At 39.5% G+C, this 23,306-nt stretch overlaps 1 protein-coding gene across 13 annotated transcripts in view; it reads left to right on the top strand.

Moving 5' to 3' along the window:
- NKD1 (NKD inhibitor of WNT signaling pathway 1) overlaps positions 1-12,558 on the top strand; it is a 278,155-nt gene extending 265,597 nt beyond the window's left edge. For all 13 annotated transcript variants that reach the window (XM_069026856.1, XM_069026855.1, XM_069026852.1 and 10 more), the window contains 4 exons: positions 5,277-5,424; positions 6,443-6,527; positions 10,266-10,396; positions 11,142-12,558. In XM_069026856.1, the coding sequence (XP_068882957.1) occupies positions 5,277-5,424; positions 6,443-6,527; positions 10,266-10,396; positions 11,142-11,716 (939 nt within the window). In that variant the 3' untranslated portion in view covers positions 11,717-12,558. The remainder of the gene's footprint in view (positions 1-5,276; positions 5,425-6,442; positions 6,528-10,265; positions 10,397-11,141) is intronic.
- The last annotated feature ends 10,748 nt before the right edge of the window (positions 12,559-23,306 follow it).

Raw genomic sequence — 23,306 nt, 5'->3', positions numbered from 1 at the left:
CCATAAGCCATAAGAGGACAATTCATTATGTACAGCAGGCCTTTTTAGAACTGACAGCTGTGCTGTAATTATCTTCACACGAATATTTGTAATTGGACTTGAAACTTGGATAATTGAACTAATGTGTTTTGATCCACGAGGTTTTATATTGAGCTCTCTGAATGTAATTATACTTCATAAACACAAGCTTGCTTTTTTTTTTTTTTTTTATCATTTCTTCCTTGTAAAATTGAGTTTCTTTGCTGAGCGGCTGCACGGGAATAAGCACACAAGAAAGTTCCTTGTCAGGACCAAAAAAAAAAAGGGAATTTCTTCTAGAGTAGCTTTTGAGCAGATAGCAAGTGAAGCTCCTTTCACATTCCAAATAAGAATGATTCAAAAATGTATGTGATCAAACAGAGCTGATGTTGCAATAAAAACATCCTGCTGTATGTAGAAATCAGACTACAAACAAAGTACAAATGAGACATTTGTATTTATCTTTTTCCGAGGGAAAGGTAATGAACTGATATTGATGTTTCTCTTCATGCATTTTTAATGCTAAAAATGTTCTTTGTGTCTTACATTAAATACCCAATTTTTCCTCTTATGTTTCCTTTGTGACTTGTTCTTTCCCTTTTTAGATTTTTTTACTCCTGTGCTCTGATGAATAAAAAGGTTTGAGGTTATATCTGCATTCAGAACTCAGTCATTGACTTCTGGAAGGATATTGGCTTTTTTGGGGCAACCATTTATCCACCTGACCCTTATCTTGAAATTTGTTGGTTTTCACTGTGTTTGTCAGAATTGTACTAACTCAGGACATAGAAAGAACAATTAAACCAGTGGATAGAGGAGCAGTGCCTATCTGTGGCCATCATTTCAGCCATTAGAAATGGTGGCTTCATGTCAGATAGAAATATTAAGAGAAAATATAACTTTCTCTTTTGGTTTTAAGGGGAGTCGAAGAATTCTCTCTCAGGCAAGCTACAAAGACTCAAACAGAATCTTTCCTTTCAGTGTTATTAAACTCTGGTTTTGGGGGTATTTTGTGGTTTGTTTTTTTATTTGAGGGGAGGCTAGTAGTTTGGCGTTTTTGGGGGTTGTTTGTTGGTTGGAGTTTTTTAGGTACAAATATCCCATTCTGTTAAATTAATTCTAATGGAAAAGCCTCTTAGTGGCTTCTACAAAAATCTCTAATTTGCTAACTAGTCTTGAGATGATAAGCTATGCTAATAGCTTATTAACTGGGAAAAATAAGGTCATCCCTGTACCACTAATATTCCTTAAAAATAGAAAATCGTACCTGGATAAGGACTTTCTCAGTCTCACATAAGTTCTGGAAGGAATGAGGAATACTTCAGTGCTCTCGTTCTTTTTTCAGACCCATTGGTTTCTCTGAATGTTCTAAATTACGGTTAATCTCCTATTGGAGATCCAAAAAAAGTATTCTGCAGATACATGTGTGAGTGCAGCATACATGTGTGGGCTTAACTGCTTGCTTTTTAATATTTTGAATGGAAATATCTCTGGCAATCTATTAAATTTTCTCTTAATATACTTTGTTGCCTTGGCTGCTTGATAAAAAAGGATGGGGTTTTCACCCTGGAAAAACCAACCATGGTGTTCAATAAGCAAAAGATAAATCTGGGTATGGCATGTGCTGGCTGTTTGGATACTACTCAATGAGCATTTGTTTCCCTCTCTGTGGAAAAATATCAAAGTTTCAGTTTTTGTACTTGATTAAACTAGAGATTCCAGCAGAATTCTGCCTACCAGAAGCCCCTCAGAAGTTAAGAGTCATGCAGCATACTTCCCCTCTAAATATAATCCATTTGCTATAAAGGAGAGAAATGTTTTTGTTTGTTTGTTCTTGTTTTCCTTTACCCATTTAAGATAGTAGTCTAAAAATCCACTTTCTGTGGGGGAGGTGCAAGCAGTCTAAATCAAAACAGTTGCAAAATCACACGACTTTTAAAACTCATAATTCATTGTGCGGAAAAGTTCGGTTCTGTCGTAGGTGGGCTCTGAGTCGTCATGTTGGTTGATGTATCAGACAAGAGGAACATTTAGCTAGGTTTAGTTCTTGATCTTTGATGCTAAAGTTCTTTAGCATGGTGACATGCACAAGCTGGTGTGTAGAAGGTAGAGCTGTCTCAATGGATGCAGGCAATGTTCAGTGGGACAGCTTTCAAGGGAAACGTCTGCTGGCAGGCTACTGGAAAATAAAAATACTTTTGGGGGTAAATACACATGGAACTATAAAATATAGAGTGTGGAACATATCTTAATGGTCTATTGCTACCAATTTGACAAGAAACTGTTACCATATTAGCTGGCAAAACGGGGCTGTGAGAAGGCAGTTTTAGTCACAGTTCAAACCTTTTTGACAAAGACCATTCCCTGTAGATCAGCGCCTCAGAAATTCATATGTTTTAATTGTGAAGCAACAGGAGGCTCAAGCTGCCTTGTAGCTGGTACCTACTCAGCCAGGACTGGTGCATGAGACAGAACAACCCAAGCAGCCTTGTTTGACCAAATCAGAGCTGTCAATTTGCTGAAATTGCTAACCCCTAATTAGGACCACAAGTAAATGAATCCTATAATAAAAATGTTCTTTTCGGTACTTAAAAGATCAGCACAAGCACTAAATGGTTGCTCATGGCTATCCCTAACCTCGATCTTGGTATGCATCCAGTGTGACGACCACGTTCCTCCAGTGCCAGAATGCAGAGCTGTTCAGAGCACCATGGACGAGGCTGCCTGTTAAGCACAGAACAAAATGCAAAGGCAGCAGTGTGTAAGTCCACAAGGGTCCTGAGTCCTCTGTGCAGTCATTTCACAGTCTGGGCATTAATTTGGGTTAATTCGGGCCTGTTTGGCTGAGAGATGTAACTTGTTCTGATGTGATATGCATGTGCACATATTTGTGACTTGCCAAGTATGTGCCACACAAATGCCACGTTTGGCCTTCCCTGACAGCCTTTGGGAGTACTTTTTGAACTGCTGAGTCAAGCAGCTTGTTGAGAAAGACCCTCACAGAACACAAGGCACAGATTGTCAGCCAGTTAGCAAGTTAGACCTCAACCCTGAAAAAAAATCATGTAAAAGGACAGTGGGGGATTTTTTATCTTTGGTTATTGAAGCTGACATAGACTAGGTGTTCAAACATCTGGCTTTACAAATATCTGGCATAGCTGAAAAAAGGAAGAAGGACAGATTATTGTGAATGAAAGAGTTGATAATAACCTCTTGATAGCAGCCTTGTGTGGAAAGATGACATGTTGGCTAACCAACACTTGTCCAGGAATGTATGGGAAAAGCTCCATTTACCCAAGTGCTGAGTGTATGGAGCCCAGTTAAGGATAAATACTGTGCTTAAGTATTCTGCTGAAGGAGAAGGTTTGGCTTATCAAAGTGGAGGATTATAGCACAATGCTCCTAGAACATGACTTATGAAGGATGTATAAAACAATGGATATGGCTTCTTTGTCTGTTTATGTGCTTGCTTGGGTTTGTCCTCTTAGAGGAAATAAAAATCCAGCTCTTCAAGCTGACTGCTGGATGTGGCTCTGTCTATTTAGAGGTCTGGTTATGTTTCACATTAGGGAGGAAGTGTGAGAAGGGAGATGTGTTAAAGAGCTATGAGGTGTCTGCCAGATTGACACAGAGCATTCTGACCCACACTCAGGCTTTAGACAGTGATTGTCAAGAGCATGGAAAGCAGCTACCGACGTGGTGGTTATAGCCCATATAGACTCCTGCAGCCATGAGAGAAAAAATATCAGTGGAAAAATAATCAAGACACTGCAAATTCTGCTGTCTTTTTATGACTATATTGTCTTGAACTTACAAGTCTGGAGAAATTCCCCTGAGTGCAGAAAAGTTAGAGAGGTTACATGTTAAGATAAAGTCTGGCCCCCGTAGGATTTAGTTATTCTTTCTTCCTATTGAGCTGAAAAATCATCTACTGTAATATCATCAGTCCTGGCCATAAGGTCAGTATTTCCCTAAATTCTGTGTGAGTAGAAATTAGTATTTTTGTGTCATCTTTAAAGCTGGTTCCATAATGAGGACTGTGTGGTGTGTTGATAAGTATTGGGCCCCATTAGGGCATACCAAACTTTGAGCTGCCCTTGTTACAGGTGTGACCCCTGAGCAAGGGAAAAGTTGTAGAGGTTTTGAATTTTTATAGACCTGACTCTTAATCCTGAGAACCAGTTATACTTAGCAAAAGATGATTTCGATATTTCCTTTGTGCTTGCAGGCATCTGGAAAGAGCTTAGATACTAGGATAGATCAAGGAAAAGGAAGACCAGCATGGAGAAATTCTCAGATATGCATTCAATGGGCTCTTTACAGCCTACAGTGATCAGAATGCTTTGGCCTTAGGTTGGTGCCCAAGATCAGTTGGGTAAAATCCCTTTGAGGAAGAGCTGTGAGCCAAGAGATCCTCTTTTCATCCTGGCAATTTAAGGTAGTACCCTGTTTGAGCCTGGCTGGATTAAATCAGCCTGAGAGACCTTTGAGCATCACCAGCTACTAAACAGTGTTTCTCCTGTTTGAAATGATAGGCTTGTTAAAATTGTCTGCTGTTCTTTCCAATATAGGCAGATGTGTAAGCCTTTGTTCACATCCCATTGCCTTCAATGAGATCTGTGAAGAAGGTTCTGTATTAGACTGGATAATATTTGCAGTTAAAAATGTGTGGTTAGAACTGGTTGAATTTTACAAAATACGCTAGACCCCAAAACACAGATGGTAGGGTGACATTCAGACAGACATCATTGGTTTCCAAACCTGAGGTTTACAGTTCTGCCACTTCTACTGGTTTTCCTCTAGATACTCAACCATTTAATTGTCCCAAGGAAAAAAAAAAACAAAAAAACAACAAAAAACCCCAAACAAATAGGAAGACTGTAATGTTCAAGATTTTCTTCAATTGCTGTATTTGTTTTGGCCATGTAAACTCAATTTTTAGTGGAGTATGAATGGTTATCCCTGGGTTCTGTGTAAATCAAAGAAGAGAAAGAACACCATTTTGCTGAATCAGAGCTTGGGAAACCTGAATATCTTGTGGTGTTGTTAGTGTTTTGGTCTGCTTTGCCCCAGTTCATAATTCCTCTTGGTGAAGATTGTAACTCTCTGTGCAAGTTGAACTCTTCTAAATTCAGTGACTTCTGAGGATACATCAGCATTTAACAGTCCCAAGTTCAAAACAATTGTAAGCATCAAAGCTGAAGGTTTCGTGCCATTTTCACAGTACTGTGTTCTTTTGTGTTTCAATCCAACTCTAGGATATTACCAGCTTGCTTCATACCATCTATGAGGTAGTTGATGCATCAGTAAACCATTCTCCTAGTTCCAGCAAAACTCTGCGAGTGAAACTTACTGTGGCACCAGATGGCAGCCAGAAGAAAAAGAGTATCTTATTGAATCATACTGGTAAGGATGTGCAATCAGCCATTGGAAAAAATACAAAAAACTCCCAGAGTCCCTTGAAAACCCATCTCTATATTTTGTTAATACAAATACATACATACTTAAATAATTATGTGGGTATATTAAACCCCATGAACCGGCTTTGTGATCTTGGTTGTAAAATTACCTGCCCTGCTTTCAGTGTCTCATTAGCAAATGAGGGTTCCCTCTCCTGATGGATTGCTTCTTTTGGAAGCAGCAATAACCCATATGTTGTGTAATTGTCTTTGAGCACTACAAGGCAGATCTAAGGCCTTTTTGACCACTTTATCTCTGCTGATGCTACAGCTCTTGGTTTGTGTGGAAGCAGGTGTAGGGGTATAAAATGTTTCTTGCCAGTGCATAGCTACCACTGCTGCTGGGTAAAAATAAACAGTTAAGCATAAATAAACTCGAAGAATCTATGCATAAAAATTGCACATTTTTCTGTGCTGGCAGAGTCTGCCATTATAAAATGCTCATACCATGATGGCTTATCCAACTTATCTTCACTGTAATGGTAGTTGTATCAGAATAATTACTTCAGTAGATAGAGTAGTACTAAATTGAAATACTTAAAGTATTTAAAATAATACTTCAGTAGAAAACATAGGCATCAGGTCTAAAAGGAGAGCCTGGTTACCTCAGTTTTAATAAAAGACTCACTTCCTCAAGAGCAGACACAAGCAAATTCCCACTGCTGGGAAGCTACATGGTGCATTAGTACAGCAGTGAACTGCCAGCTGCTGAGCCTGTCAGTGTGAGTGTGGCTGCACTTGGGCTGCCACATGGAGGGCAGCCTAACCCCGAGTGATGTCCTACAGTCGAGGTTACATCTGACTACAATCTGTCGTGTGGGCAAAAGCACGTTTGAGAGGGTTCCATGAAATGATCCATCCCATCCTGATCTACTGACACCAACAAACGTATTTGCAATGTGGATTGTTACTTATGCTGATCAGCAAGGGCAGTAGTGTGACAATAATGTGCTTTCTCTTGGCAGATTTGCAGAGTGCCAGGCACAGAGCTGAAAACAAAGCTAATGAAGAAGCAAGAAGCTCTGAGAAGAAGCAGAGGGCTTCTCTCAGGTAAGGGGAATGAACCCTGACTCCTAGCAGCCACTGGGTAGCTCTGAGGAAACCTCAACTCCTCAACCATTGATTTCTTTCTTGCTTGTTTTATTTTTAAAAATTATTTTAAAATACAGGAATTACAGGAGGGCAGATTCCATAGCTGGATACTTACATTAAAACAAAACAAAAAAACAAAAAAGAAAAAAATCCTGAAATTTTCTTCTTCTATGAGCTCTTTGGAGGATCTGAATTGTCTTTTTAGATGCTGTCTGCAGATAAGGGAGGTTAATAGCACAGCTTTTTGGCTAAAAGTGTCCTAAAACCTTTTCATCTCCTTAGTGGCCAGCTCCTGCCTTTCTCTATCCTCCTTCCAGTCCATCTTTTTCACTCATCAACTCAAACAGTGCCAAGCTTTATGTGGTCTAACTTGGTTATCAGCTCATAACCTGACCAGAGTGCTAACAGGTCATCTTCATGTATATTTGGTATACTTTAGCATTTTATGTTTTATACTAAGGCAGAGGGAAGTGTTTGCTGAAATGTTACAGTAATGACATTGACTCATTAGTTGTGTTTGTTTCTTCAGCTGCAAATTTAAAAAAGATAAAAACCAAACTTTTGGCTTCCCTTGGATTTAGAGATATTTGTCTGAATACATAACAAATTTATCAGGACGAGGAGCATTCAGTCTTATTAAAACTGACAAGAGAACAGTACCTCCCTTTTTTGGATGGAGAAAAAATGCTAGTGAGTTATCCCAGTGAGCAAATCCCAGTACAGTCAAATTTCAGATTAAAAGAAGAATAAAATTAGTACTAATCTTGTGTCAGCAACTCTGTACAAAATCTTCTATGAACTGAAGAATACTCTGTGGTTTTACTTGCTGGCCTAGATGTGGTGTGCAGATTCCCTCTGCCCATTAGCAAAGTTTTGCCCTGTGTGAATTCAATAGACTGTTTTTGTTTGATAATCTAGTGCAAAAATCCCCTTTCAGTTTGAAGTCCCCCTCTTACCCACCTTAAAGTCCAGGCTCTGCAAATGTAGTGTTTTTATGAACAGCATGCACTTCCAGTTAAATCCACAGTCATAGAAGCGTCAAATGTTGGGACAAAAATGTTTGTCCTTCTCCTCCGTTTGGTGAGTGACTTCGTAGACAGAACAAATCTGTATCTTGAGCTGAGTAGATCAGCATCAGTTTTTGTTGCATCCCACTAAAAAATGTAGACAGGATGAAGAGAGTGCTGTTCACACTGTGTGTGTTTCAGGGATGTTTGTGCACTCTGGCCAAGCTGACAGCCCTCAGGAAAGCTCAGATCAGAATCTCGTGATATTAATGCAGTTGCTTTCCCTTTGAAAGCAGCAATGAGGACTTGTGAGAAGTGCACACATTTCACATGTTCACTCACTTAGGAATTCTAGGCAAGATGTGATTCGTATTCAAGATAAAATGGATAGAAATGTTTTTATCCTGAAGGCTGGGAGATAGATGGGTTAGATTTTTCATTTGCTGGAAGCTACAGGCAGGAGTTTTCACCTGTAGGGCTAATATGAGTTTCAAGATAAGTACCTAGATTCATGGTTAGATAGCCTGGTTCTCCCTGGCTGACTTAAACCCTGTGTTCTCAGTGAGTGAGGCTTTCAGGAGATGTCCCTGCATTTTTCTGCCCTGTGCTCTGTCACTGCTCTACTCCCCTTTCCTGCTATATTGCTGTGTGCTCTGTGCCATCAGGATGACACATCAGCCTGGGAGTTTTAGAAAGGGCTTCCATACACTCCGCAAACACTTCAGCAGATGCCATTTTTATTAAAACCAAAACTGAACCAAGCCCAAACCCAGTAACAACACTGTATTTTTACACAGTCCTTGAGGCATGGTTGATGCCTGCCTCTGTCTTCCCATGTGTTTGCAGGACAGCATTGTGGGGCTGGATGCCAGATACTTCAGTTCTCAGAAGTACTTGAAGTTCTCTTTGACAGTGGAGCACATCTCTCATCAGTGTATAATTGCTTCACTGTGTATATTTGCATGAATATTGTTGAACGTCATCTTGCATGTAAGAAAGTTATTAGAATGTAGGGCTGTGGCAGTACTGGCATCATTTTTGTTCTCTGTCTTGATGAGAGATTGAATTTATTACAGTAACAAAATAACAGGTTCCCTGTTAACTTCATTTCCAACAGACAGTGCTCTATACAGTGTTGCTTAATTGTGTTGGATTAAATTCAATGATATTTCTTCCTGGGTTAACTGTGCATTGTCTCCAGCACATGTGTGCAAGTCCCAGTGGTTTCTGAAGGTGATTCATGCCTGGCAACTGCAGTTAGGCAAGTTCTAGCCCTAGAGATCTTTTATGTTGACATGCTAAAGTGTAACAACCTGTAAAGGTGTGTCTGAGATAGGAAAGGTACTGAGCGGGCAAGGTATCCAAAAAATAAAGAATATCTGGACATTCCCCTTTTTTTTTTTTTTTTTTTTTTTTTCTTTGAGAGTACCCCATGTCACTTCTGGAGTTCAAAGCTGACTCAGAGTCTTTAAACCTTACTTGCTTTCCAGACAAACTCTCCTCCATTCAGGAGACTCTACCTCTATCAAAGTAGAGCAAAAATGATCTTCCAGGTAGGTCAAGTCTTGTGACTTTTGTCAGAGAAACTTCAGACCTGTGTCTGACAGAGACACAAGGGGACTCAGTTCTGTAATGTCCCTGAACAGTACAAGCTAGACCAGGAAAGCCATTTGTGCCAAAGCTCGATGGGATCAGCAGCCTCTGGAAACCTGGAAATGTGTTAATAGACTAAAAGCAGAGTACTGGGCACCATACAGTACAGATCCCATATTTAGCAACTGGTGTAGCATACAAGGCCAAATTCTGGTGTTAGGTTGACATCAGTGCACTTGCACAGAGAAATAGCAAAGCCAATCTCGTGGTCTTGGAGGCTGAACTGTCTGAATGTCAGGCAGCAACTTAATCAAGAGTTTTCTGCTTATCCTGCTTGTTATTCTGAAAATATTGTTCATATTTGCAGACTTCCATTTAAATTGCTGAATTAAATTGTTTGGCATTATGGGCTACAATACTGTAAACTTCTGCCTGATTTTTTTCAGCCTCATAAATGAATGGTATTTCAGATATTTATTCTCAGGAAATAGTTCTGCTATAAATAAAATTGCAAAGCTGAGCGGGAAAAGGAGTTGAGATTCTAAAGCCAGCATCTGATCTGACCTTATTAATTATATTTTGGAAAGCAGCAGTTACCTCTGATTGTCCTACCAACACCTTCTCTTCCCAGGCTCTCTCTAGTTACTACACCTGTGCTGTTGCCTGTCTGTCTGAAGCAGAAACACATGAACATTTATCTGGATTACCCCAGCACTTCCCCACAGTGGTGGGAATGGTCATGAATCAAACAGCAGATTTTCTTTGGCATGTCCAAATTGGAGAATCAGTTGAATGATTTGGCCCTAAGACAGAAAGTTAGAAATGCTAGGAGTGGTTTTATTTGCTTTTGCACGTGTGATGCAATTTGAAAGCCTCCTTTGCTTTGTAACATTGTGGTTGATTTATGTTATGAGAAGGAACAGTCAGTTCAGGCCTATCGACTTAGCAAATCTGGTCATCCAGAGTTTCAAGCATTTGTTGTTTCTTTGTGAGCAGCTCCTGTCACTTCAAAGGGTCCATTAGTTGTTGGTTTGCAGATGGTGATAACAACTTTAAAGAAGTTGTGCTGAATTGTAGTTTTGCTTCCTGCTGACAGATACCACCAGAGTGAGAACAATCCAGAGCAAAGTGGGTGCTATCGTCATTGTGTTGATGAGAACATTGAAAGGAGAAACCACTATTTGGATCTTGCAGGAATAGAGAACTACACATCAAAGTTTGGGCCAGGTAATTTATGTTGTAACATCATAATCTTTTCTTTCTTCAGTTTCACGTTCTGTATCAGGGACAGTGAATTGTGAAGCTGTGTGATTTGCATGTAGTGACTTAGGAATAGGACTGTGAGTACTGCAAGATAATTACTGGTGAAGGTGGTATCACAACAGAGTGGCTAATGTGCTGCAAGGCTGCTTTGATGTACTTGTTTGTGTAGCTAAACTTGGAGCTGAGCCTAGGAGAACAATCTTTACATCTAAATTATTAAGTTTAGTCTACGGGTGAGGCAAGGACTGACTTTTGGATGTTGGAGCTTGTTCCCAAGATGATACCAGCATATATTTTATACTCACTACTGCCCCAAAAATAGGAGAATGTGTGTCTGTACCTGGAATTTTGGATTCAGTCCCTAAATTAAAGAGATTTGGATTTCCTTCATTTCCCTGCCCTCTGCCAGGATTTTACTATTCCCCTCACAGTTAATTTGATGACCAAGAGTTGAGAACATAAAGATTTTTATACATACACACACACGCTCACACATGCACACATTCACTCTTCTCTAGGTATGTATTCATATTTGTGTGTGTATTATTTACTGGCCAGAATTATTAAATGTAATTAAACTAGACAGCTATAATTGCATTCACTTCCTTAGGAAAAATTTGTTCTGCCGATAATGCTATCCCTGCCAACTGCATGCTACTAATTAAAACTTTGAAATACTAGATGACTAACTCAGCTTGTTATTTCCTAGGATCTCCTCCAGCAGCTCAAAAACATGACCCACCAGGCAGAATTGTGAATCAAACTAGATCCCGTTCTCATGAGCCTGAAACCTTCCATGCTCACCATAGGAAATCTCAAGTGGTGGATCCAAACCACATCAATCTGGCTGAAAGTTCGTATGCCAAGATTGCAGAAATCCAACAGAGGCTCCGGAACCAGGACTCAAGCAAGCACTTTGTGAGGTCTCCCAAAGCCCAGGGTAAAAATGTCGCCCCTGTGCATCCTGGAAGGGCAGTTAGAAATAAACCTTTTCAAGGGGTGCCCTTGCCCATGGCTTCCCCAAGTGCACGGGTGGGCCAGAACCTCCCGTACCTTCCCTTGCAATCCCAACAGATCCACAAGAAGCATAAGCAGAGGGCAAAGGAGAATCACCAAATGTGCAAAACCTTCCCGTCTCCAGGGACAGTTGTGGAAAAGGAACATGTGAGAGACCTGCCCACAGTCATTTTATATGAAGGCCAAGTGGGACAAATGATACAAAGACATGAGCACCACCACCACCACGAGCACCACCACCACTACCACCACTTCTACCAGACATAGAAGAGATCCCACCAACATCCTCCAAGAATCATCCCAAATGAAGGAAATGCGTTCTTGTGATACCAGAACTAAGGCATTACTATGATTAATATGATCATTACTCCATTAATATTCAGCTAGCATATATTTTAGAGGTTATATGGAACTCTTGAAACTCACCCTATTTATATGTTGTGGAACCGCATAGCTTACTCAAACACCTTGTGGATTTTTTTTTTTTTTTTAAAGTGGCTTGTAAAACAGCAAACAGCCATAGCTTTTTGAGCTGTGATTTAATACAGGTCGTCAACGCACTTCTGTACAAGTACTACTTCCATTGTACTCAGAAAGATACTTCAAACAGTCTTGCAGACATCTAGCTTTCCACTCTGCTGTACGTCAGCTGATCGCACACAAGCCTTTCATCAGGGGAGCAATGTTCGAAGGGTTGGACTCCAGAGATACTCAGATAATGGAAAATACAAACAGCTGCTACCTCTAGTATTATTCAGATTTTATTTTCTTTTTGTTGATTGTAATGTGCTACAGGGGGGAAATTTAATATACTGTGTTCATGTAGCCTGTTTGTGTTCACATCCTTTCAAATCATCTTAATTACAAGGAAATATTAGCTAAACTTGTCAACAGGGCTACGTTTTTACAACTTACACTTTATTTTCTTGGAGATTCTTCACTGACACAAGTACAGTCTGTTATATACTGGGTAATATTTAAATATACTTCTTTTATTTTTGGTTTTTCTCTTGCTTATTCTCCACTCTGTTTGGGGTAACCATTTGAAAAGAGGAGGATGTGAAATGGGGTTTTCCAAAGCATCACTAGATTTTAGTGCTTGGGCCATAACTATCATTCATGGGGGTTTGAGAAGGAGAGGGGTTCGGGGGGGGGGGGGGGGATTTGTTTTGTTTAAATCCACAGTTCTTTGTTTTGAGAAAGAATTGAGGAAAATATACTTTCTCACTTTAAATGTTGGCAAATATATATAAAATATAAATATAAATATATATATATAAATATGCGCACTCTCAGGTACATTTTGTTGTGTTTTAGAAATCTGTGGTTTGAATATTAACATTATATTTGTTTTTTCCACAACAGTGATTTTTTAGAAACATATGCCATGGCATTTTCTTGGTGCCTCTGATTTAAATTTCCCAAGCACCTATCAATTTGTGCTTCTCCTGTTTTAGAGACGTGTATAAAAAATATCATTCACAATCATTCTGGATTCTTATACTTTTTCCATGTCAAAGGGCTTCCATTCCATGAAGGAGAATCAGACCACACTCACAAGACCTTAATGGCTGCTGAGAAATTTGAAGGTCAAAAGAAAATTGGAAGAGTGAAAAAAAAAAAAAAAAGAAAAAAAAAGGGTTAGTACATTCACGTTTTGCTTTCTGTGGAGCCCAGATTTATAATAGATTCAGTTGGGGTTTGTGCAGATCACCATTTTGCAGGTAGAAAGTGACTGGAAAACACCTACATTTCTTTTGGAACATGAAAGTAGAGAACTCCTACATCAAAACATAAATGTTCTATAAATGTATTTGCTTTTGGTTTTAATTATTTTTAATGTTGTGGTATTTTGTCAATAGTATATATTGTAAAATGTAACTATCCGACGTTGTTATAAGCCCTTTATGATTAGGGTATTTTTTGTTTTCTGACTAGAGTTTTGATCAGCCCAAAATGGGGTATTACCTTACTGCTGACCAGTTTTAGAGGGATATTGTCCTTTCTAAGAACACAGAGACATCACCTTGTAAAGAACAGTGGGAAGCCTTGCCTTCTTGTGGAATTGGAATAGAATCACTTCTTCATGGTAATTAGGTCCATCTCTTGTCTCCCTGGATCAGCAGATGTTTAGACTTGTTGTCCCCTTTAAAAAATCTGGTTTATTTTATTTTACTTTTTTTAGCTGTCAACAGTGTGTTCTGTAAAATCTAACAAAATGTTTTTAAAATGTGTTTGATCTGTGTGACAACTATACTGTTCTGTTTATTTTAAAATTCCTAAAGTCCAAAAATATTTATATGCAGAATTTTCTGTGTTGAAAATATGAAAAGGCCACGAATTTGGTTAGTTACCACTGAGTTGTTCTAGTCTAAGCCTTTTTTGCTGCTTGTGTATCATTCTTTTTCAATGTATATATAATTATGGACTGCAAAAAAAAAAAGGCATTTATATGTCTAGTAGAAGGAATAAGCTTATTTATATTATAGTGTTAAAAAAGTCTGATGTATTCAAGTGACTTACATTATACCGCATGCAAACACACAGTGTACATTCCATCTAAGAAGGGATGCCATGCTATTTGTTTTGAAGAAGTAATTAAAGCTGTTCTCTTTTCAGTGGAGCGTATGCCAGAAAGACTGAGAGGTGGAAATTGTTCTTAGTCAATTTTTTTTAATGCAGATTGTTGCTGAAAACCAGAAAACATTCTGGAAAACTCGAGTGCTTTCAGAACTGTGGGATTTTCCAAGAAAGGGCAGCAAAGGGGTAAAAATGCTCTTTCACCCAAAGGTATTTTGCTGGAAAAGAAAACAGCACCACTACCAAAATCCCATCTGACTGAGAAGTGTGCAGTACTGGCTGTGCCAGGTGAACTCTGACATGGAACATGACTGACCATTGGTTACAGCCTGGCATTGATTTGTTTTGGCTTATTATATTTGGACATTCAAAAGACAGATTCTGCCTTGCTCAGAGTCTGTGAAACACAAATACATTTTAATAACATGGCATCCCCTTACAAAAACTTTACACCAGCCATGTATGAATATACAGTATCTAAATACTGTGTTGCAGTTGTGTTATGTGCATTATAAGTGTGAATAACATGTAGCACAGTTTCTTTTCACAGAACCTTAAATTTCCGTATCTTTTAAATATGTTTGCTTTTCAGTATTTTGTATAGTAAATATAGATGGTTTTGACTAAATGCTTTATTTATTTAACAGCAAAAACTGTGCCAAGAGAACCCCCTGTTAATTAAAGTTTTACTAGTTCAGAAAGTACATTTCTTTCTTCTTGTTGTGGATTTCAGGGGCCTATTGCAAATGCTGTCAGTGCTTGCAGATCCCACTGATGAAAGAGCTTGCATTAACATTTTTGGGAACAGGATATTATGTATGGACTGGGTATGCTTTGGTTTAATATTTAAACTATCAAGTTTAAAAGGTAAACTTCTTGTCCCCTGCTGTTGGACCTGTGTTGGGTAACTGATATTTCATCTTGCTATTAATTCTGAAAATTTTCCTTAAAAAAATTGTTCTAAGTTGTTCAAAACTGTAGCTGAATCAAAATTTGAAAGAGCTTAGTTTCTGGTTAAACAAAACATCTTATTTCCAAAGAAAAAATATCAGCGTTGAGTATATTGTTAATATTAAAAAGTAAAATGGAGTGGTATTAAGTAAGTTCAGATGAAAACTCCAAAATTTTCACTTACTTTTTCTGTTTTTACACAAGGCAGTTCAGCAAAATGAAGTCAATCCTGAAGTTTGCACTATTTGCTGAAAAAATTCAATTGAAAAATTTTCCTCGTCTCTACCAGCTGCAATTCTGGGGAGGACAGTTTTTTGAAAAGAGGGATTGCTAAGCTGTTCTCACAACTTCATGACCACAATACAAAACAACCTAAGCTAAGGCTGTGAAGTAAAATCTCTGTCCCAGTGAAATCTCTGGCAAGACTGCCAGGTTCCCACTGGCTGCAGGGTGGCTATAATTTCATTCCAGGAAGGTGGGTTTGAAGACTACATAATGTGGAGCCAGTAACTTCAGTATTTATTTTTTCTGCATCTTACTGCTGATGGGTTTGCTAATAGTAAATGGAAGTTTTGCTGTAAGAGAGCAAGCTGGTAAATTAATTAAGATTAGCAGAAAATACTGTCTTTATATTGATGTCATTGGAGGACCTCAAGGCACTTCCAAATGTCTTTGAAAGATCCACGTGTCATTTAGTCATTGTTAGACATGGCGACCCAGTTCTGCCCGTGGGTGATGAGGTACAGATTCTCCTGGCATATTGGCAGACCAGCCTCTTGGGGCCCTACCAAATTAGAAAGCAAAGTATATGACCTCTGTTATGATCTTTCTACTCCAGTCATCATGAGCATAGAACAGCAATGTTAAGCTGGAGAAGTACTTTAAAGATGTGTGTGTGTATATACATGTGTGTGTGTGAGTGTGTCCTCTGGCAGAAGTTTAGTGAGTGGAACAAGATGGATTCTGGCAGAGGTGATTTTTTCTAAGATGAGCATGGTGTATTGCTGACAGTCCACAAGCTGCCACATAAACACACAGCTCTGATGAATGCATACTGTTCTCCATATGTCATCGTGTACCTCAATTATTGAATGACAGATTTCATTTGTATTCCAATTAACAGGAAAGTTGGGCCCCTTTGGGCCTAGATTATACTTGAGAAAAATTCATCATGCTAGAAAATTTGCAAAACCATTCACCATAATTTTTGCCTGGAGTACAGGCAAGAATGTTCATGTTTGGAAACATGTCAGCTAATCAAGTCTCACCTTTAATTATCTTGATGCAATTCATCAAGATCTAAAAATACGTTTTCAAACATGACTTATTCATAGCTTTGCTGGGAACCAAGTCTTATTCAACATCCTATTAATTGTCAGACTTCTTTGGTTTTGGTTTTTTTTTAATATACCAGCAGAAACATGTTTGAAAATCCATGAACTAAAAATTGAACTTAATGTGTTTTCTAAATAGCTTCTGGAAGAAGATTTCTTTCCTAATGCACTTAACAGCAAAACCAGCCTCTATTTATGACATAATAATGTATTTTGTTTGCATATTTGAACAGATGTTGAGTTGATTTGATTTGGAAGGGTCTGGTTTGGGATTTCTTTGTTCTGTGCACATTTAAAATGTGCTCAAAGTGGTCTAAAAGGAACAGATATAGAAAAGCAAATAACTTTATATTGAAATTATTCAATATGTATTAAAATGCATCTTATTTGAAGCTTGAATTACAGTTATTAAATAATGAGGTTTTCGATGATGCTTTAATTTACTTTTACATTTCTATATATTTCTAGGTAATTCAATCCTAAATGAGCTAAAATGATAGGAATCACATGGATGAAGTCTTCTGATTTCTTTGTTTTAAACTAGCAGGATTTAAGGACTATTCAGGCAGATTACTGTGAGGGTTAGAGCTGTGTAGAAAGACCGGCAAGGGAAGGATGGAAAGATTTGAGAAGTGTAGGGATAGCATAGAACTGTCCAACAGAGGGGCTGGGGGAGACACACCAGAGGCAGGAAAATGCTGTATGGAGAAGTTTTTATTCATAATACTTTTGTGAATCTCTTATGGTACATTTTTTGCTCATAAAACAGCAACACTAGTTTGTAGAATGCTTTTCACTGGGAAAACTTGAAAGACTTTCTGTAAGAGGTGAATCTCCAGCGTGCGGGGGGAGGCACGAGGCAGGAAAGTTGCAGATACTCACTGGGGCTATGGCAGAATAAGGAAGGATCCCCATTTTCCTAAGTCCCTGTCCAAGCTGAGGAAAACATTTTTGGAAGCAGAGGTGTTTCTACAGATGTTTTGAGTATTTCTTAGAACACACTTTGAATAGTGACATCAGTTCTTTATCTCTTTGATTACAAACACACATAAGTTGGTCAAATGTTACCCAAAGCTTCAGTGTCTGTCCTGATTTTTCAGAACACTAAACACTAACTATGCCTGTGAAATCTACTGACAGAAAGGATAATCTTTATACCACAAGGAATGGCAGACTGGGCCTGTTGGTTGTCTCATCAGGCTGGTAATCTGGGGGGTCTGAGTGTAGGAAGTTCCAGAAGTTTTTTTAAGAGTGTTGAAGACATAAGGGGCTTCATAAATTTGGCAGTGGGCAAACATTAACAATATCAGGCATACTGGTAATGATGTGAATTGTGCTTTCTGGTTTTTAGGACATGTCTGTGAGGTGGGGTGTGTGTCTTCCTTTGAGTGCCTAGTCCACAGAGACAAAGCTGTCTGTAATTACTACCGGCTGAGAGATGTATTCCTTTGGTGTTGTATTTTGTGGATGAAGATATGGGGTTCAGATCCTTCTGGTGCTGAGTGCTTATTCTTGCACTTAATGCTTCCCATTCTGTTCTGTTCATGAAGTACAGCACACTGAGGCTTTGCGAATTTTCCAATAAAACACCTAACAAACTGGGCCAAATTTGTTTTCAGCTTCATAAATGGAAGCAGAAGAGCACCGTGCATGTCTTGGAATTTGGACCTCACAAATGCAGTTTGCTACGAGTCATCATTTTTTCTTGTACTAATTTCAGATATTTGATAAGCTCTTTTTATGGTTTACAAGTTTAAAAAGACAAATAAAACTTTGTAGATTAAAACATTGGTTTGGAGGTTGTATTTTTCTGTTCTCAGTGACGATCTGTGAATAGCCTTTTTCTGTGGGCTTCAGCTTAAACCTACAAAGTGACTTTGGAGTGGGTGTTTATAGTTCTTTGCTTGCTTGTTCACAGGCTAAGGCTGTTGATAGATGAATAAAGTGCCACTTGAGGCTGTTAACAACCATGACTGGTAATGCTAGTTCAACTAAGATAAACACTGAAATGCTATGGCAATTAGCATTAAGGTCTCAGTTGGCCAGTGCTGATTTTCAAACCATAGATACAGTGCTCTGTAGATACCCATGGCGGGGAGGTCTGGAGCTATTCTCATCCCATGGCTGGGAGGTCTGGGGCTGTTCTCATCCCTGCTCCGAGTGCTGGGGCACTCCTGAGGTGTGTGCATATGGCATCTGCATATTCAATGTGCCAGTAGGAAGCAGGAGTACAAAAACTGTAATGTTTCAGTCCAAAGCAATTAACCCTCTCACCCTGCAAGGAATGGAGGGGAGGAAAAGCTCAATTAACGGGACTCGGAGTTTCCAGTAAGTGCAAAAGTATGAAGGGAAGCAATAAGGCAGCACTGTGGGCCTCACATTCCTCCGGTCTCTTTACAGCCTTTTCAGGGAATAGTTTTTACTTTTCATGTCTATAATCACAACTTGCTGTTTGAGTGTGTCATCTGCTAGGGCCACAACCCTCAACAGGTCTGAGCATGTCACTTCCATAGGTTTCACTGGGAATTTTGTGCAGCTTTACTGGATCAACAGAAGTACTTCAATTTATACTCTTGTGGACTCAGGGCCCTGGGACACTCATAGCTTGCAGTGGTTAGGGACAGGTTTTTATTAGAACTTTCCTGGTCTAATAAGTGGATGCTAAAATCAATTAATTTAAAGATTTAAAGAAAGTCTTGGTATCTTAAAAGTCTGAAACACAGAGTCATTTTAGCTGGTAACTATGAATTAAAGGAGCAAGTTGTGTTTTCAGGAGCAGGGCAAGACTTTCATTCCTTTCTCTGCTAAAAACATCACTGCAACCTCTTTCATTGTAATTAAATCAGGAATTCGGCATTCACAGGATATTATGTGTCTGCTGATGTTTCTAACAATAGTTAATGAAGTTTGTTTTACTTGGAGCCTTTGTTCCTTTGGATATTGCTTCTGTAGCCCACGACTGCAAAGGAAATCCACTGAACAGCAGATCTCACTATGAGCGTCCTGCGAGCCCCGTTACTCATCTCCCCAGGGATGTGCAGGATGGAGTCACTCCAAAGGAATGGTCCAAAATTTCTCCTTCCCAGCACACAAGAGGTATGTTCATTATGTCTGTAACACCAACAGAGAAAACTGAGGAGCCACAGTCATTGAGACAAACTGTTCCTTGTCCTCAAGAGGGGTGTCAGTGTCTCACAGTGTCTGATCACCCCCCTCAGCCCCAGTACTGGGTTTCTTTGGCAGCTCTGGCACATGTGACAAGCAGGTGCAGTAAGGCCTTAGATTCCAGAATACTCTTCCATCCCTTTAGTCAGTTTGGAAAGATGTCACCATGAAAAGAACTTGAACAAGACAATTTTTTGCTGTTGACTTTCTGTTGTGCCCTTTCATGTGTTTAAAATCCACTTATCTGAAAGTGTGCAGTTACATTTTGTCCTTTTTCATCATTTAAATGCATCTTCTTGATCTGAAGAAATAAAAGCAATTTAAAAAATTAGAGATTTTGTTTTCATATGTGCTGCCAAGTCTGATACTGCAAAGTAAGTGCTGAATTGGCACAAGCAGTTTGAGAGAGCCAGCAGATTTAGGAAGGGAGAAGATAAACCTTATTATGTTTCTTTGCCAAAGGAGAAAAGAAACGATATTGACTTAAATGTGGGAAATTTAAAAGGGGCCATATGTTCTCACTTTGTGCTTTGTTTCTAATAGATAGACAGAAATCTTTGAAGTGTGGATTGGCACAGTAGGGTGCATGCTTCTGTAGAGAAAAGATGCTAAATGGGGAGGATGTGAGGGGGCACATGAAACTCTATTAGCCATGCAACAGCAAAGAGAGAAAGGCAAATCCAATGATAATGTACATCTGTTTCAGGGAATTTATAAGCTTTGAACATTTTTTATGTGCAGATAAGTGGATCCTTTTCTTACCATAACTTAGAACTTCAAAGCAGATTGTGTGGATAATGCAAATTGCTGAAATATGAGATTTTCCTACAAAGAGGTTTCCAAAAAAGAAAAAAAAAAAAGAATTAAGGCTAATTGATGCCACAGTCTTTTATGTACAGTGTAAAAACTCTACAAAAATTGATTTTTATGAACTAAGAAATTGATGAAAAAATATTGAAGTCTGCTGTTTGCATTCAGGGACTGTAGTTTGAGTTTCTGTGAATTAAACATTTGTCTCTGATATCACTACAGCAATATTGTAACATAAATTAAGATATGTAGCCAAGCTGTAATTGTATCAAAGTCTTCCATGTCGTAGGAATGTAAAACTCATGAGTGTGGTGTGATATGCAGCACCTCACTGTCAAGGTAGTGAAGCAGGGATTTCTAGAATATGAGAAAAAAATTACTACAAGAGGCAAAAACTATTGGGGGGGAAGCAGGAGGTGGAGGATACTGATATGGTTAAGCCTCGGGAGTAGATGAATGTATAACTTCTTAACTGCTCAGAAAAATGAGTTGCTCTCTGAGCTGGGAGGTTACAGCCAGGCTTGGGGATGCCGGCTGCATTCCAGCTGGGAGATATGAATGTCCCAGCTGAAAGGCCAAGGCTGTGACACCCTGGGCAAGAAATTACATCAGCCAAGGGATTTTGAAGACCTTCATTTATTAGATGTAGTGCATAGGGGCATTCCCTTCCTTCCTGGGCAGACTTGGACTATAAAGCCAGCTTTGTCCTCCTTCCTGTACTGTAAATAGGGGTGCATGAGGCTTAACCTGATGCTGAACACAGAGGCAACCAGGAGTGGGAGCTCATGCCTCATTCCTGAGTCTTTCCCCAATTTTGGCTTCATTGGCCAGCAGGGCATCTTCCTGCATTTTAGTATGAATGAACCATGACGACCACAGTCCTGGAGTATTTCTTTTTTATTCCTAAATCCTTGCACAATCTTGGTCACTGTCTGTCATGGCAGGCCATGGGGAAAGTGCCAGGTCTCGATATCCTGAAATAATCTATATCCCTTCATACTTCATGTCCAGGGCTTGTTCTACTGCCACAAATCATCTTGGCTGAGGTGGGAAGCAGAACCAGCTCTGTCCCGTCACCTCATGCAGATGGTGACTCAAAAATTCTTCCCCCTCACCCCAGCAGGTAAGATTGCCCTGAAAAGGGTTCATTTTTTATTTTTTTCAGCATTTTGGCTCTAAAGAGTGGCCCTGTGATGGGATGAGCACTCTGAGACTGTGGGATTCCTCTCCATCCCTGGCCATGTGGGAAAACTCCCATGAGGTAATGAAACAATTTGCCTCATGATTTTGGGCCAAAATGTTCTGTTTTAGGCAATCAGCAAGGGCTGGCAGAGGGTTAAACTTGAGTCAATCCCACCTTTTCTATTTCCAAGAGTACCCCAACAGCAGGGAAAGGGCAGTAGGCAGCAATGCTGAAAAGAACAGCTGTATGCCATCAGACTAAAGATAGAAACATGAAGCATGTGGGCTAATTAAGTTCCCAAGTGGCAGTGTACAAAGTGTACAGACCAAACAGAACAGTGCCTTCTGCTTGTTTTGATCAACTCTGTTTCTATCACTTTGATGAAAATAACCGCTTGATTTGTCGCTGGCTGTGGCTGCCAAGGGATCCCTCACACCCCGGGCTCTGCTGGTGCCACCCTCGTGGCAGCCATCCCATAACCCAGCAGTGGCTGCCCCTGTCTGCAAGGGGGGCCCTCAGCAGCCCCGAGTGTCAGGGGAAAAGCGTGACAAATGTTCAGAACTTTTGAATTAAGTTTCTTGCTTTATTTTTTTTCCAGTCAGATATAATATTAGACACTTTCACCCTAAATAGGATGAAGTGGGCATGCTCTGACCAGCTTAGCACAACAGGATGGACTTTAATTTTTTATTTTTCCTCCTCTGATGTCTTTCAGTCAGTTCATTTTTCCTTCAGGGGGCACAGCAGACTCTTGGTTAGGTCTGTTAGCTTGCTTCCTAACTGGTTTGTAGTCCTGGTAACTTTTGATGTAGACTGCATATGAGCCAGAATGCAGCCCCCCCACCTCCTGCTCCCCCTTTTTTTTTCCTCAGAGTTCTGAGTGGAAAACTACCTTGAGGATAAACATGAAGAGAAAAATTAATCTGAAAATCATCTTCCATGTGAAAAATGAATTTGTGATGTTTCAAAGTCTCTTATGCTCCAGCAGGAGGCAGAAGGGACACTTTGGGGCAGTAATCCCATGAGCTGCTCTAGCAAGTTCCGAGAAAGCCTTGGCTCAAATGTGGTTTTGCAGCAGGTTATAAGTTGTAAAGCTTGAGGGGCTGTGACAGGTTTGAATTGTTTGCTTGTAATGATGCTCAAACAGAGACTGAAGGATGAAAATGCTCAGTGTGGAGAGATGCTCTTTTTTCTAAGTGTAATAGCTCAAAGTTTGCCTTGCTAAGCTGCTTCAATTACAAGCATAGGACAGATTTTCTTTTACTCAGTACAGTAGCCACTGTACTGGAATTTACTGGAACTCTGGAATTTAAATTTTACTCTATTTTAATTCCAGACTTGATCTCTCAGCTGAAGCCTTGAGTTTTCAGAAGGTTATATCTTTGAGGGCTACTTCATGCCTGATCACCAGCAATTAAGTTATGATGAGATACACACACTTTCTTTATTGTGACCTTTTATCTAAGGTATTCCTGATTTAATCTTTTAACAGTCCCATTTTTCAGCCTCTGAGATCTAAGTGCTCAACCCAGACTTGGTTAACTTCAACCCACAAGTAACTGACGTATTGAGGGAATTATGGATGAACAAAGCTGTATCTTCATGCACAGGAGACCTGATGTCCTGTAAGTTGTCAGGCCTCACTGGAGCAGACAAACACACTGTAAAGGCTGCTGTGCTGTGGATGAATCATATAAAATGACTGCTATTTTTTTACAGTAAGAGTCTAAATTGCTCATGTATTTTGTTAGACCCAGCTAAGTCCCTAATCATTTTGTTTGATGTTGTAGTACCTCAGCTAGCCATAAGAGTGTCAGCTCGTACTTGCTGTATT

The sequence above is a fragment of the Aphelocoma coerulescens genome, chromosome 11 (genome assembly GCF_041296385.1).
Source record: "Aphelocoma coerulescens isolate FSJ_1873_10779 chromosome 11, UR_Acoe_1.0, whole genome shotgun sequence".
Taxonomy (NCBI): domain Eukaryota; kingdom Metazoa; phylum Chordata; class Aves; order Passeriformes; family Corvidae; genus Aphelocoma; species Aphelocoma coerulescens.
The sequence above is the reverse complement of the archived record's forward strand: the minus strand, read 5'-3'. Positions and strand labels throughout refer to the sequence as shown.